The sequence below is a fragment of the Sorex fumeus genome, unplaced genomic scaffold (genome assembly GCF_029834395.1).
Source record: "Sorex fumeus unplaced genomic scaffold, SorFum_2.1 ptg000018l, whole genome shotgun sequence".
Lineage (NCBI taxonomy): Eukaryota > Metazoa > Chordata > Mammalia > Eulipotyphla > Soricidae > Sorex > Sorex fumeus.
Window position 1 is genome coordinate 20,801,102 of NW_026606075.1, and position 16,189 is coordinate 20,817,290.

The window sequence follows — 16,189 nt, forward strand, 5'->3', positions numbered from 1 at the left end:
AAAATTCATTTTCTCTAAAATTGCCAACTGCAAAAGAGTTTACCCTTAGTTTACAGGTGGTTCATATAAATGCCTGATTTTGTTTTTAATAAAAAATTTGATTGTTACAATCCTGTATATAACCACTTGGTTAGACCTCAGTTCTTGCTGCTGAAAGATGTTCTTTTAGAAAATCAAATTGAAAAATCTTCTGCCTACCTTAGACTGTAGTCCTTGATAGGCAAAGTCAGAAAATCGACCCCTCCACCCGCACCCCCCACTGCACTGGCAGCTCTGCTACAGGCCTCCTCAGGAGCCCAGCTCCAACAAGTAAAGTGGACCTAGTTCAGAATGGCACTATGAGGTGATGGCTGACAACAGGAATAATGCTTATCAAAAGTTAACAACTTTGGGTGTCTTTGTTTTAGGTTTCTGTACTTTGGGCACATCCAAAACTTCTTCATAGTCTGCACTCATTCCCTTCGCCAAGCGACCAACTGTGACCAATCGCTCTGTAAAGGAATACACAAGTCAGAATATAAGAAAAATGACCATCAAACACAGCCACCTAGATTGGTACCGGTTCAGCAAAAGAACTAGTTTTGATATGGATAATCACAAAGAGGGAAGATTCCATCATTAAAAAGTGAGCAATTCTGTAATTGATTATAACCCTTGATTTCAGAGTACCACAGGCAATTTCTCATCCCAATTAGGGAAATGTGGTGACTGCTTTGCAATGCACAAATTGATGAGAAAGCTCTTTCATTCTTTCCCAGAGTTCATCATTATAGAGTCAATGAATTCCAAGAGTCTGTAAACAGCAAGACTTATGAAGCATCAGTTCTAAATGCACAAGATTCCACCTGTGAAATTATACAACATCTGCTTGTCAGTCTTGTCATTTGGGAAGTGGCAATCCTCCCAGGAGGGAGAATTCAAATTCCATTTCATCATTTCAATCTCGCTCCTTAAAACTTAGTAAAGACTATCTTTTTCTAGACAAGACTGTAAACAAGAACTCTTGGTTTTTGAAATTTGAATGTTAGAGGGAAGTAGGAATGAGCAAACTTACTTGAGAAGAACTAGATGGTGTAAAATAAAAAGAAATGCGCTTTCCTCACTAAGAAGCATTACGGGGCTTTTCTACTACGTGGCTTTCATTCATACAGGATTATCATCATTTTAATCCAGGTAAATGAATGGAGCAATCACCTCTACTTCCCCCAAATCTGCCACAGATACAGTGAACATTTACAAAGCTGCTTATAGGTTTAACAAGAAAATAAAAATCAGATTAAGTAATCTGTGAGAGGACAGTGAGTTAGACTACAGAGCAATCTGCCTATGAAGTTTCTGATGACTCTGGGTATTGTATTTCATTAGGCAGAAATCATTACTGGCCAGATGCTGCGTAGATAACATTTCTGGCAGTTCTGGCAACCAACCCTGAATGCTTCTAGTACAAGGTTTATGTACGGATAATCAACCCAGGAATGGCAAAAATTATTTTCATATCTAATTTTTCTTTGTGAATCAATACTTTAAAGTAACAAAATTATCTCTATTATTAAATTAATTGAATAGCTAATGCAAATGCTTATAAGTAAGATGCTTTATAAAGTTAGGTATAATGGGCACTCTTCTCCCCACCTGAGAATATCAGCTAATACTATTATACCCAGTGCTGAGAGTGATGAGTAAGTCATCACTGTAGTAGAAAATGACATTGTCTTAAAATCAGTAGAACCTCAAAGAGTTATGAATAACAAGATGCCACAGAGACAACCAAAGAATACTAAATTAACCCTTCTAAACAGAGGCCCAGAGATCTCACCTGAATTCTTACTTTCAGGACAATCTTTCTTAAAATGTTCCACAGAGCCACAAAGTTTGCAGCCACCACCTATTGAAAGAAGGAAATCAGTGAAAAAATCACATACTTACATAGAATTTTAATGCCTCTAAGTCCTCTCATATCTTATATGACTCAAACAATCTGTCAGTTGTAAAAGTAAATGGAGCCAGGAACATGGGCAGGTGCCACCACTCCTATGAAAGAGTCTATTCTCCATTCCTCTCCACCTCACAGAACCATTATCTACCCACAATTTTGTTTTGTTTTGTTTTATTTTGGAATTATACCTGGTTATGGTCAGGGGTTACTCCTGGTTATGCACTCACGAATTACTCCTAACAGTGCTCAGGGGACCATATGGAATGCCAGGTCGGATGCATACCAGGCAAGCACCCTACCTGCTGTGCTATCGTTCCAGCCCCACTAGCCAAAGTTTCTTGTGCTTGCTCTCAGGGGCAAAGTGGGAAAGAGAAAAGAAATAAGATGGAAGTCACTAGTCCTCTGCAAGGTCCAAGAGGCACTGCCCAGAATCCAGAAGTCTGGTTCTTTACCATGGTTCAAGGGACTATGAACTTTTTATTTTTTTTTTAAATTTTTATTAATGAAACACCATGAGGTACAGTCGTAGACTTACAAATTTTTGTGCTTGGGTTTCAGTTATACAATGATCGAACACCCATCCCTCCACCAGTGCCCATTCTCCACCACCACTGATCCCAGTATCCCTCCCACCCCCCATTTCCCCCATCCTACCCTGCCTCTTTTGTTCTCTCTCTCCTTTAGGGTGCTATGGTTTGCAACAGAGGCATTGACTGGCAATCCTATCCTGGGAGAATCCTCCCAACACCCTTTATTTGGTGCTCCCTTCTCGATCTGAGCTGCCTTTTCCCCCATGTGTGCGGCTAGCCTCCAAGCGGGACTGTGAACTTTTTAATCTTATGCAAAATCTGCGCGCTGATGGATTTTTCCAAGGTGGAAGATAGCCACAGTTTTTAATGATTCATAAATGACCTCCCCAACCCCCCCCCAAAAAAAACCAAAAACCAACCAAAACCAAAACCCAAAACCCAATCAAACAAAAACCTTTATCTATCTGCTGTAGAAGTTAGATAGGGGAACCAGTCAGAGAAGGAATGACTTGTTTCAGTGACAACTATCTGCCAGGCATCTTAATCCTAATAAACTCCTATATGTCTACTTCAACAATATTTCAGGATTGTGTGGCATCTTGTTTTGTTTGGTTTTGTTTTTGTTTGGTTTTTAGACCATTATTCAGTGATGCCCAAGGCTTATTTCTGGCAGGGCTCGGGGAACTGTATTGGGTGCCAGGGATCGAACCTGGGTTGGCCATGTGCAAGACAAACACCCTACTTACTGTAATAACTCTCCAATCCTTGTGATGAATCAGTCACTTAATGGTCAAACACTATTACTCAGTGGTCAAACATTATCATGACCATAATGCTAATATTAAATGACTTAGAAAAATGGTACTCTTAAGTTATCAATCTGGCTGAATTCTTTGTCTTATGTGATTGACTCCCATTGCTACACATTAAAAAATATCCCAGTCTTGGGAGCTGGAGCAATAGTACAGTGGTTAGGATGTTTGCCTTGCATGTGGTTGACCTGGGTTCAATTCCCAGCATTCCATATGGTCCCCCAAGCACCGCCAGGAGCAATTCCTGAGTGCAAAGTCAGGAGTAACTGTGCACTGCTGGGTGTGACCCCCCCCAAAAAAAATCCCAGTCATTTTGCTTTGTCATTCAAAGCCTTCTATCCCCATCATCCAAGTTGTCTGACCTACTTCAGAAGTTCAAAATGAAAAGGTCCTTTGAGCAATTCCCAAGCCCAAGTTTCTTTACCACTGTAGAGCAAAACAATAGTGACATCTGAATAATTTATTTTAATTCTCGTAACTCTTCCAGGTAAGTAATGCAATTCATCAAATTCAAAACATAAGATGTATGCAGCATTACAGATTTCTCGAATAAAAGAAAAACTGCTAATAATTCTGTGGCAACCCCCCCCCCCCAAGATAGACATGTTGAGTTCAGAGACACTAAATGTGAAACATATCTAAGAATCAATGAAATACATCTTCACTTCCAGACATATCTCTTCCATTTTACAGGTAATAGATGAGTAAGGTGAAACTGGCCAGAGATCCACACCTAGTTAGCAGTGGTGCTGGGCTAGAGCTAAAACTGGCCTGTGACTCTCAAAGCGATGCTTTTTCTACCTACTTCTCCAAGGGACCCAAGACATGAACAAGAGGTGTCTAGAACCAGAAGATGCCAGACAGCTTGTTAAATAATAACTCAACATTAGAGTTGACAGATGACAGTTTCCTTCTTAAAGTTTTAGCTATCACAGACTTTCTTGTGGGGATTGATCAGAAAGTTACAGGATCCCATGCCAGACAGGAAAAAAATTCAAAAGGCCAAATCACAAATACTGAATAGCGTGTACCAGTCCTTTTCTACCCTGAATGGTAGGCTAGGCTGAGATTAAATTTGAAACACTCTCTTTAAAATCTTCACATTAGTTTAAGATACAATCTTTGTTAAGTTGTTAAAGTTAAGATGTAGGCATATATACTACCGAATGTAGCCTGCCCACACGGCAGAGTCTGGCAAACTCCCCGCGGCGTAACCAATATGCCAAATACCAGTAACAATGATGGGTCTCATTCTCCTAAAGAGCCTTGAATATAATCTCAGGGTTAGGATGAAGGATACATTACTGGGGCCTGCTCGAGGCAATCGACGATTAACAGGATGATTTGTGATTTGTGATTTTGTGCTTTGTTAAGTTGTTAAAGTTAAGATGTAGGCATATATACTCCCATAGATGGCTGCTGAAGCACCGAATGTTTGAAACATATCTTTTTTTTTTTAATTTGGTTAAGAAATAAAATCTTATTTTACAGACCAGTACACAGAACAGCACTAGATAAAGATAAAAATAAAAATAATAAAATTCTCAAGGTTTCGCGACTTTATTTCTTTATAATTCTTTATAAAGAATTTATTCAAGAACTGATTGACTATAATTGAAATCACAGCTCTGCCTGGTAACTTCCCCTCTAAGTTCCCCAGTCCCTTTTTTTGCTTTTGCTTTTTCAGCCACACTCAGCCGTGCTCAGGGCTTTTTCCTGGCTCTGCACACAAAGATCACTCCTTGGAAGACTCAGGGGACCATACAGGGTAACAGGAATCCAACCCACTGTACTATCTCTCCAACCCAACTCCCCAGTTTTGACTCAGAAGGGAAATAGTACTCACCATCAGCATAAAGTCCTTTGGGATTATCGGGACAAGACCTAGACAGGTGCCCCATTTCCCCACAAACAAAACATTTTGCAAAAGGAAATTCACCTGTAAGGAATAAGGGTTGAGATGATTATTAGCCTGTCGAATCAGTTATGTGTGAGTCATGTAATTCATACTTTTTTAAATACTCCCAATAAAAAAAAAAACTGATTTTTCTTTCCTTTTTTGTTAATGGGGGAGGGGGAAGCTTAATACAATACTCAAGGCTTAATCCTGGATCTGTGATCAAGGATACTTCTGGCGGGCCTCAGGGGACCATATGTGGTGCGTGGGATCAAACTCAGGTCAGCCACATGCAAGACACGCACCTTATTCTCTGTACCATGGCTCCAGCCCAAAAGTGTATTTAACACAACTTAAAATTTAATCTCATGTAATTCAAAAATACTAAGTGGCTGAGGCAAGACATGCTCAGCAGTCAGGTCAGGAATACATGGCTTGCATGTGCAGGACCTGAGTTCAAACTACAATACCACATGCCACCATGTCCCCAGTGCCCTGCTCCTCACCGCTACCCAGCACACCTAACGGAACACCAGTCACACTGGACAAACAGCACAACTCATGGGCCCAACCACTGAACTATCTAGTACATTTGGCTGAGTATTAGTGGCAGTGGCCCCATGGTTCCCCGAAGTACTAGTTGGGTAGCCCCCAAACTAAAAGATAAAATTTATGTGACATATTCATAACAAACTGTCAACCAAAAAATAAAAACAAAACAAAGAAACAGTCATTACTTATTGGCCACTTTTCTTATTACCCAGACCAAACACATTAAACACACACACGCGCGCGCACGCGTACACACACACACAAACACACACACACACACACACACACACACACACACACACACACACCCCTACCTAGAGCTGGGTCGACTTTTGCTTTGCACTTGGTTATTTCATGCTCTGTGGACCCACACCGGTAACATATTCCTGTGCCCATATCTTGGTTCTCCAGGGCAGCTGGGCAATCTGCAATCCCATGGCCAGGTTGTCTACAATGGAAGCATACCTTAAAAAAAAAAAAAAAAGCATTTCCACAAGACAAGCCTACACTGGTTTTATCAATTACTGATACCAAAAAAAACTTAAAACACTTGTCATTTATCTAGCTATTTATCTCAGTACAATTTGTTGTCTATATAAAAAATAAGGAATTTTACACATTGCTGAACAATAAGTAGCAGCATTTCCATCAGAGGGTCTTGCAGTTTTTAAAAACTCAGTCTTCAGGTGGTGTTCCAGATCCAGTATGGTGCCAGTAATTGAACCTGGGTCAGCAACATGCAAGGCAGGTGCCTTATCGACTATACTATTGCTCCAGCTCTTGAATCATACTTCGATATTATAATTCAAAACATACCCTGGAGGGTTAGGGGGCACATCTGGCAGTGCTCACTGGACCAATGCAATGTCAGGGATAAAACTGGACCTCAAAATGAAAAGTGTGCCCTCAGCCCATTGAGCTATCTTACTAGTCCTCAAATTATACTTTTAAACATGAAGTATATTGTCATTACATATCTTTAATATTCAGATAGTTTTTGTTGGTTTTTTTAGCCTATGTACCCATACATTTGAAAAAATAATTTATGAGGAATAATGGTTTGTTTGCTTTACCTTACTGCTATGTAATATTACCTATAATTTGGTAGCCACTTGTTTGCTGCAATAAATGAGAGCACCAGCAAAGATGATATTAAACTATTTTACTTCATATAGAAAGATACAAATACTTCTTGAATAATGAGCAGTGCATCCTTCTTTGCACTTTCAAAATAAGCACAGGTTTTTTTAAAAATCAAGTTTAAGCACATAAAATAAGACATGTATTTGAAACTATGTCTTTTCTTTTTCCCTTGTTTAATAACATATTGGACGAAAGTTCCTTTGCTCTCCAGAAACTTTTACATTTAGAAATAATTGGTCCAAACAGAATGGGCATTAATTCTACAAGTTCAGAAAAAGGTACTGCTATCAAACGGATCACCACCATAGCAAGTCTTGAGTTTCTAAGAGAGTCTTAAGTAACTTGACAATCAAAAACTAATCTTTAAGGACTAGGGATGTGCCTTTAAAGGTAGTGCACTGTGTTTGAGGCTCTGGGTTCAATCTTAGCATCCCTTTCCAACTCCGTCTCCATCTCCACCATACCTTCCCAGGCCCCACACACCACTTCCCTACTGAACTCTCTGCACCGCCAACACACTACCTTGGCCATCAACATCAGATGTGGCCCCACAGTTATAAAAGAAAACACACAAATGTCCAAATACAAATGTCTTGAATAAAATTTTTTGTTAAAAAAATGGTAAAAATTTCTTGAATGACACTTAAACTTAGCGCATATATAATGAGAATGTGGAGAACATATTTAGCAAACCTCAATCACTGTCACTGTTCTCCCATTGTTCACCGATTTTCTCGAGCAGGCCCAGTAATGTCTCCATCATGAGACTTTGTTGTTACTGTGTTTGGCATATCGAATACATCATGGGGAGCTTGCCAGGCTTTGCTGTGCGAACTCGGGTTGGCCATGTTGGCCGCTTGCAAGACAAATGCCCTACCCGCTGTGCTATCACTCCAGCCCAGCAAACCTCAATATCTTAATAAAAATGACCTGAAAGTAAGTGACATATGAGCTATGTGTTAAAGTATGTTAACAGAAAATATCCCTTTAAGAAAAAGCCTCTTAATTACAACATAAACCTTTCTTCAAAAGGTTATAATATTCTTTTTCAAATAGTCTGCAATTCACCGCACTACTTGTGTGAATAAAATTAACTTTATTTAATTTGTTTGAACTTTTAGTTAACCTGTTTTAAATTGTACGATTTAAACAAAGCTATACCCTGATATAAACAAATCATTATCTTTTCTATTCTAATTTATCCACAAGGAATGTTTCCCCATATAACCTCTAAAAAAATCTTAAAAAAAAATAATTATCTAGAAATGTGACGCTGCACAGAATGAATCCTGTAAGCTGAAATCACATTTAAGAAGGCTAGACCCACTCAAGCCTGTATATTTAGTAATTATATTACTATTATTAAGTGAGAAGGCACAGCATAGATAGTACAGGGGTAAGGCACTTGCCTTGCATGTCACTGACCCTACTGCAATCACCAGCACAGCATAGGGTCCCCAGAGCAACACTGGGTGTGACCTTCCCAAGATATAAAAAAGAGAAAGGGAGCCAGAGAGATAATATGACACTTGCTTGCATGCAGTTGCTTTGTCAGACCTTGGTTGGATTCCAGGAACCAAGCCAGGATTAGCCTCTGAGCACTGCTGGCTGTGGTCCAAACACCCTACCTCCCAAAACAAAATCAAATTTTAAAATATTCAAAATAAAAAAGTGAAATAATTCGCTCCAAATCCTGATTCTTAAGTAGTTTGGAAACTTTCGAAATTCTTGTAGAGCAGAGAAAGACTTCCACTAATTCATTTCTTGTATCTGCTAGTTCCTATCTTGGGCTCAGCACCAGGGAAGTTAAACCTGCCACCTTTACCATTCCTCTGAGTGCAATGCAGGAAGACAGGGAGCAAAAGGTAGGAAGAATCTCAAGCTTAGACTCTGCTCTGACTCTAACTGGTGTGACTTTATTAGATCTCTTTACTGTACCTCAGTTTTTTTGTGGAGAAAAAAACATCTAAGTGAACAGATATCATACATATCTAACCTGTTGTACTTAACCTTCCTTCTAATTTTGATATTTTCTTAAGCAGTTGGGGCTGGAGCAATAGCACAGCAGGTAGGGTGTTTGCCTTGCACGTGGCCGACCAGGCCCACCAGAGTTCGATTCCTCTGCCCCTCTTGGAGAGCCCGGCAAGCTATGGCGAGTATCCCGCCCCCACAGCAAAGCCTGGCAAGCTACCCATGACGTATTCGATATGCCAAACACAGTAATAACAAGTCTCACAATGGAGAAGTTACTGGGCCCACTTGAGCAAATCAATGAACAACAGAGGACAGTGCTACATTGCTTAAGAAGTTGTTTAAAAATACACTACTGCAAGGCAGGGGTGAGAACAGGTTTTGAATTTCATTTCTGTTCCCAGCTAAGTAATTTTGAGCATTATATTTAATCTGCCAGCACTTCAGTGTATTCTAGTCAAAATCTTTGTAGTGTTGTGCTAATTGACCAGTACAAGTGATTATCATATAGCAAGTGCTAAAGGAATCTTAGTGTTATTACTAGCCCTCAAAATGATGCTCTATACAGTAAAAAAAAACAATCAGTCCCTACTAAAACATGTTTTTGAAAATGTACATTTCTAGATGCCCTGTTTTGGTGAAAGTGATGGCCTTACCATTGCATTTTTCTTTGCTGCTTGCCTTTTTAATCGTCTTCCTTCCCGACGATTATCTTTCTTTAAAGCAACTGCTATTTCTTCTCTTACTTCCTGACTGTCTGTTGCTATTATTGCATTGTGAGACATCTGTGAGTTTTGTCTTAGGTATTCCATGAATCCATTCACATCTTCATTTAAGTACTCCTTTTTCTTCTTGTTCTTTTTGTGTTTTGCTTGGGGTGTACCCTTTTTAAGCGACAGCTTATTAACTTCATGTTGACGCTTTGGTAGGTTTTGGCTTTTCCCCTCAAAGGCTCCTTTCTTCAAATCCTCCCACGATGTGGCAGAGAAAGGTCTCTTGTTTTGGGTCGTAGTAACTCGGGCCCACCTGGTCATGGTTTCATCCTAATTATTAATCTTTAAGACAAGTATGGTTGATAAACATCCTTTAAAAACAAAACACTAGAATTATATGCTATATCACATTTGCTCATCTATATGTTAAAGTTATATATTATGATTAGGCACTTTTTAAACCTCACTTAGATGCATATATATAATTCAATCATATTCTGCAGAGACATGTTAGTATGCAAATCTAGTCCTTACCAAAGATGCCTGCCAAGTAAACAGAACACACATACAAGTGCTTGCTTAAAGTTGGAAACAATTCACTAAGAACCCAAATTCAAATTTTTCCAAATCACAGAATACTGCAAACCACAAACTATTACAAAGTGAACAAAGTGACTGTCCACAGTCTGAAGTTTTCCGGCCATTTATTTCCCTGTCACTAGGCTCTTGAGAGACTTGCTTCCAGTTGCCTTGCTAAGTTGCCCATTGCAACGCAAGTGATGTGCAAAGCAAAATTAGTGAGTCTACATCAACCCTGTCCTTTGAAGTGTGTCCTTAACCGTCCCAGGCAGATAACATACAACACACACATACACAGTCTGTCTGTCTGTCTGTCTCTCTCTCTCTCTCACACACACACACACACACACTGCTGCTGCTATAAAGTGATAGGGGAATGATCTCTCTTGCTAATTAGGGTATGAGAGACACCAAACCCAAAGCTGTCAAATCCTGGGTGACTGGCCCACCTTTGGACAGGTCAGGGTACCAGAACCAGGCTCCGGCCGCGGGAGACTGCTGGGCAGCCGAGCCCACGACCACTAGAGCAGATTCACTGCTAATGCAATCTCCGTCGGGGGCGGGAGCTGGTGGAAGGGGGAAGTCCTGGCTATCAACCCTGCACCGATGACCTGGTGGGGACTCCCAGCCGAGCGCTGATAGGAGCAGGCAGCGCGGACACAGACCGGTCCCCGCACTCGCGCTCAGGCGGCCCGGAACCCAGCATCCCAGCCCCACCAGGTGTCAGAGGCGACCCCTCTACCCGCCCCGAGGAACCAGAGAAAACGCCGGGGGCTCAGGTTCCTCCGCCGCCCGCAGCTTCTTACCAGGAAGAATCCTCCAGAGCAGCGGAGTTGGTCAGCCAGAGAAGCCCGGAGCACACGCAGCGTCGCGGGCGCTTGCGGCCGGAAGCTCGGCGTCCCCGAGAACACGTCACTTCCGGTGAGCCCAGCTGGCGCGGGATAAAGGGCGTTTACTGTGGGTCCTAGGGCCCCTTCCGAGGTCCGTGCATGTGGCTGAGACGTTGTTGATGGGGCGCGGGTATTTGAAGGTGCTGTCTGGGCGTGAGGACCCAGCGAAGAGGAATGCTCCATCCATGCGGCCTAGAATTTATCATTTAGTGAGCAAGACGGATGGGAGGGTAGAGAGGGTGAAGTCACTGGATGGGTTTCCCTGAGAAGGTGACCATTGAATTGAACTTTGAAAATGAAAACAAGGTCAAGTTGGCCATGGAGGGGGACGAGGGCTTTCCAGGTAGGTGTGATGTAAAAAGTATTGGGGCAGAGGGAGTGAATCGCAGGGAGATACAGTTTAGGACTCTCTGTTGGAGAAAAGGAATCCCTCGTATGTGGTTACTGGAAATGTAAACTGGATGCTGCCACTCGAGGAAAGTGTGGAGATTCTCACCAAAAAGTTTATGCTACGAATGCATATGCCTTAGCAATTTCTTTTCTGGGTGTGTATCCAAAGAATATGGGAACCACTAATTAGACGCTGGAAGAGATAGCGGAGAGGCATGCTTGCCTGGCACGAAGCCAACCCTTTGCCAACCCTTTTTCATCACACACGGTCTCCTGAACACTGCCAGTAGTGATCCCTGAGCTCCACAAGGTGTAGCCCCCAAACCAAAAAGGAAACACTGCCATTCCTCTGTTCACAATAGCCAAGATGTGGAAACAATATAAGTGCCCGTGGAAGCATTGACGAATTAAGGAGAGTATTATATATAATATATATATATATATATATATATATATATCATAGACTGGGATACTGATCAGCAAGAAAAAGTTAACAGAAACAGGCCCTTGTGACGTGATTTATTAATTTCACTTGATATAATGCCCTCTTAGAAACTAGAGGATATTATGCCAAATGAAATTAATAAACGCCTACATGCATTATGTATATAGATATATTAGTATCTTAGATACTAAGCAAGCAAGACTACGTCAAACAGATTCGGTGGTTATCTGAGGAAAAGGGATTCTGTGGAGGTGAAATGGATTGTAGGGTTCATCTGAAATTCGTTATAATTTGATTGTTTAAAAATAATCATTTGGGATCTTATCGGGCCATGGTTCATGGTCCCCAGCCAATGCTAGTCAAACACTGAATTGAATTATCACATAAAAAGTTATGGTTTTAAGACGAATACCCAAGTCTAAGCAGCTCAGTCTCAGGACCCCTCAGGTGAAACAGGTAAAAAGTTGGCATTGCTGAAGTCATTCAGTTCACCAGTATCACATTCCCATACCATCCTCATGCTTGATTCCTTTACCTCTTATATGTCTGTTCACGCTGTCATTGCTAGTTCCAGCACCCTTATACTTCCTTGAATCTCTTTTCTATGCCTTAGCCAAGTGAAATTTTGTAAACATTATTGTCTTACTTTCCTTTCTTCCATGGTTTTCCACTGTTATGAGGATGAAGTCCCAACTCCATGCTAAGGTTTATTAAGGCCCTACTTCTCTGACCTTACAAAATCTCCCTACTTCTTTGAGTTCTGTGCACAGGTGTCTTTTTACGGCCTCTCAGGTGCTACATGTACCCTACTATCTCCAGCCTTTTCATATACTATTCATATACAATAATTTTCCATATGCCATTCACATCTATCCCTTCAAGACTTCTAGCAGTTTATTTTTATGTAAATCTTTCAAAGTCTTTCCCCACAAAATAGTAGATTATTCATGGGAGACTATCTTCCTCATTGGCAGGCTTTTGCTTGTTTTTAGATTTGAAATTGGATAATGTTTATTGAATACCTGCTGCCTGGCATGTAGTTGTACTCAACATTTTCATTTGCAAAATAAAGAGTAAGAACTTTGCAATTCCTGTTGAAGCAGGTAATGTAAGAGAGAAGACAAAGTCATTCTCTGAATTTAACAAGTCTGTTGGTAGCGTTTTCCAACAGAATGAGCTAGTTTTGTATTTATGTCGCAGTTAAGATGCATATATTGCTTTTTTTTTTAGACATAATAGACTCTAGTACTTTGTAAATAGAGCCCTTTGCATGCATCAGGAAACTAAAAACATTTACATGACTCACTTTATTGACACATTTGCTTCATTGAAGTGGTCTGGAACCAAACTCAAAATATGACATTGAACATATAGGTGCAAATGTCATTTCTACTGTGCTTTTTTGCACTCTCAGGATATAATCCAAGAAGCGGGCTTGCTGGATCATATGGAAGCTCAATTTTTAGGTTTTTTTTTTTTTCTTTTTGGATCACACCCGGTGATGCACAGGGGTTACTGCTGGCTCTTCACTCGGGAATCACTCCTTGCAGTGCACAGGGGACCATATGGGATGCTGGAGATCGAACTCGAGTCGTCCGCGTGCAAGGCAAATACACACCCGCTGTGCTATCGCTCCAGCCCCTCAATTTCTAGTTTTTTAAAGAACTCCCATATTGTTTTCCAAAAAAGGCTGGACCAGTCAGCATTCCCACCAATAATCAAAGAGAGTCTCTTTCTCCCCACATCCCTTACAAGAACAGCACTGATTGTTCTTGTTCTTTTTAATGTGTGCCAGTCTCTGTGGTGTGAGATAATATCTCATTGTTGTTTTGATTTGCTTCTCCCTGGTTTTTATCGATCCCAAGTGCCTGAGAACAGATGACTGGTTAAAGAAACTTTGGTACACATACACAATGGAATACTCTGCAGCTGTTAGGAAAGATGAAGTCATGAAATTTGCTTATAAGTGGATGGTTATGGAGAGTATCATGCTAAGTAAAATGAGAGAGGAACAGACATAGAATGACTGCACTCATTTGTGGAATGTAAAATAACATAATATGAGCCTGACACCTAAGGACAGTAGAGACAAGGGCCTGGAATATTGCTCCATGGCTGGAAATCTGCCTCATGAACTGGGGGAGAAAGCAGCTGGAATGGAGATGGTATCACTAAGTCAATGATGATTGGAGGGATCGTTCGGGATGGGAGATGTGTGCTGAAAGTAGATCAAGGACCAAATGTGATAGCCTCTCAGTATCTGTATTGCAAACCATAATGCCCAAAAGTAGAGAGAGAGTATGGGGGAAATTGTCTACCATAGAGGCAGGGAAAAGGGTGTAATACCGGGGACATTGGTGGTGGGAGATGTGCACTGGTGGAGGGATGGGTGTTCAATCATTATATGACTGAAACTCAAATATGAAAGCTTTGTAATTGTATCTCACGGTGATTCAATAAAATATATATACATATATATTTATATGACACATGTCTCTATTAGGTTTTGGCATTACTAGGTATTATGGTAATAGGTAAAGGTAAAGGCCCTCCCGTTGATCGTCGATTTGCTCGAGCAGGCCCAGTAACGTCTCCATTGGAGACTTTGTTGTTACTGTGTCTGGCATATCGAATACTCTCGGTAGCTTGCCGGGCTCTCCGAGAGGGGCGGAGGAATCGAACTCGGGTCGGCCATGCTGGCCGCGTGTAAGGCGAACGCCCTACCCGCTGTGCTATCGCTCCAGCCCTACGGGGCCAGTGGCGCAATGGATAACGCGTCTGACTACGGATCAGAAGATTATGGTAATGAAGGTTTAAAAGAAAAAATCCTCTAGCTCCTAAAGAAAGCAAATTTTCTAAAAGATATGAAAGTGTTCCTTATACCAGAATATTCTCACCAGCTCACTGCAGGTTCAAAGTCTCAACCTACTTGATAGGTTTTTCTGTTGTAGAAGCTAGGTATCTGAACATCGTCTGTACCACTAGAGGGTGCATTCAACTAAAACTTGTCTTTCAAGTATTATGCTGAAATTTAAATTGAAAGCTATTCATCCCTAGAAGTGAAGGAACATGATGTCAGTTTGCTTTTGTAGAGGTGCACACACACAAAAAAATCAAATAAATTGCTCATAAAAATCTTTTGGGATTCGGAGAAAAACACTATTATTTTTACTAAGGGCTTTCACCAAACATTAAAGTGCTTTGTGCAGAATGCTTTACATTCAATACTTGATCTATTTACCTAGTATCCTAAGAAGCAGAAACTATTGTTTTCATCTCACTTACTATAGTATGGGATGACACCTGGTAGTTCTTGGTACTGGCTTCTTTTTGTGTTTTTTTGGTAGGGAGGGTGCTCTGGAGACCTGGGGTCCCCTCCCAGAGTCTCAGTTGGTGGCATGTGTGGGGTGTGCAATGGGAGGGCTTGAGAATGTGGTTCTGAGTAAGCTCTGCAATGCTTGGGAGTACCCTGGCTACCCTGAAAATGCTTGGGGTATCAGAGCCACACACAACAGTTCTCAAAGTCCTCCAAGGCTGCATCTGGCAATGCTTGGGAGATCATGTGGTGCCAGAGATTGAACCTAGGTCAGCTGCATGCAAGGCATGTGCCCTAAACCTTGTACTATGTCTTGTCCCCTTTTTCTTCATTGAACATTTTACTCATGTTCTTTAATAGGGATGCGTTACATAAAGATTCATTATTATTACAGAGTTTTGTGACCTATGAAGGATGAGGTAGCATATAAGAATTTCAAATTACATGTAGATTAATTGACAGAATACAGCCTTCCAAATCCTACGTTCTTGTTTGACAGATCAGCAAATAAAGTGTCAGAGAAGTCAAATGATTGCCATAGAGCAGACACTGCTACTGATTTAGTTCTTATTTCATATTTTAGACATTTAATGTTTTCTTATTCCAACAGTTTTATTACTGACATGGAAATGGTCCTTCCTCTATTCCCTTTTTATTTTTCACTTGCATTGTTGTATTTCTAATTCAATAACAGTTACAAGCAGTAACTGTTTTATTCAGATGTGAAAGAAAATGGAATCTAAAGTGTCTAACAAGAGAAACTTAAGTGTAAGTTTCTTAAAGTTGCTAAGTAATATGGAATAGGAATAATATGAAGTTTATATTCTGTCTAAGAAAATATACCTTGCATTTAAAAATAAAGTTCTTCCTAACATGAAAAAGAATAATATTGGAAACACTAATCACAAAAATGATGTGGACTTCGACTCATCTCATCCTCTGGTAGAAGTTCCTAATTGTGTTTTGTAGGCGCTGGAGCAATAGCACAGTGGGTAAGGCATTTTTCTTGTACATG

The 16,189-nt window shown here is 40.7% G+C and overlaps 2 protein-coding genes across 6 annotated transcripts in view; one reads left to right on the forward strand and one right to left on the reverse strand.

The window, feature by feature from the left end:
• Nucleotides 1–4,820, forward strand: part of ACOT12 (acyl-CoA thioesterase 12) — a 56,999-nt gene extending 52,179 nt beyond the window's left edge. Inside the window, exons 16-17 of one of the 4 annotated variants that reach the window (XR_008792197.1) lie at nucleotides 408–1,173; nucleotides 3,972–4,820. The gene's annotated coding sequence lies outside the window, so the exon portion shown is untranslated. The other 3 variants (XR_008792198.1, XR_008792199.1, XM_056112613.1) reach the window with 3 other exon arrangements.
• ZCCHC9 (zinc finger CCHC-type containing 9) lies at nucleotides 90–11,028 on the reverse strand. 2 transcript variants are annotated; one of them, XM_056112620.1, is made up of 6 exons: nucleotides 10,940–11,028; nucleotides 9,498–9,896; nucleotides 6,042–6,192; nucleotides 5,125–5,217; nucleotides 1,817–1,885; nucleotides 90–491 (listed from the first exon to the last, which is right to left on the reverse strand). In XM_056112620.1, exons 2-6 carry the CDS (start codon nucleotides 9,873–9,875, stop codon nucleotides 373–375), a joined length of 810 nt encoding a protein of 269 aa, XP_055968595.1. In that variant the 5' UTR covers nucleotides 9,876–9,896; nucleotides 10,940–11,028; the 3' UTR covers nucleotides 90–372. The 2 variants fall into 2 exon arrangements, with proteins under 2 accessions (XP_055968595.1, XP_055968593.1); XM_056112618.1 differs by having other exon boundaries at nucleotides 9,498–9,925; nucleotides 10,940–11,017.
• Nucleotides 11,029–16,189: the final 5,161 nt, after the last annotated feature.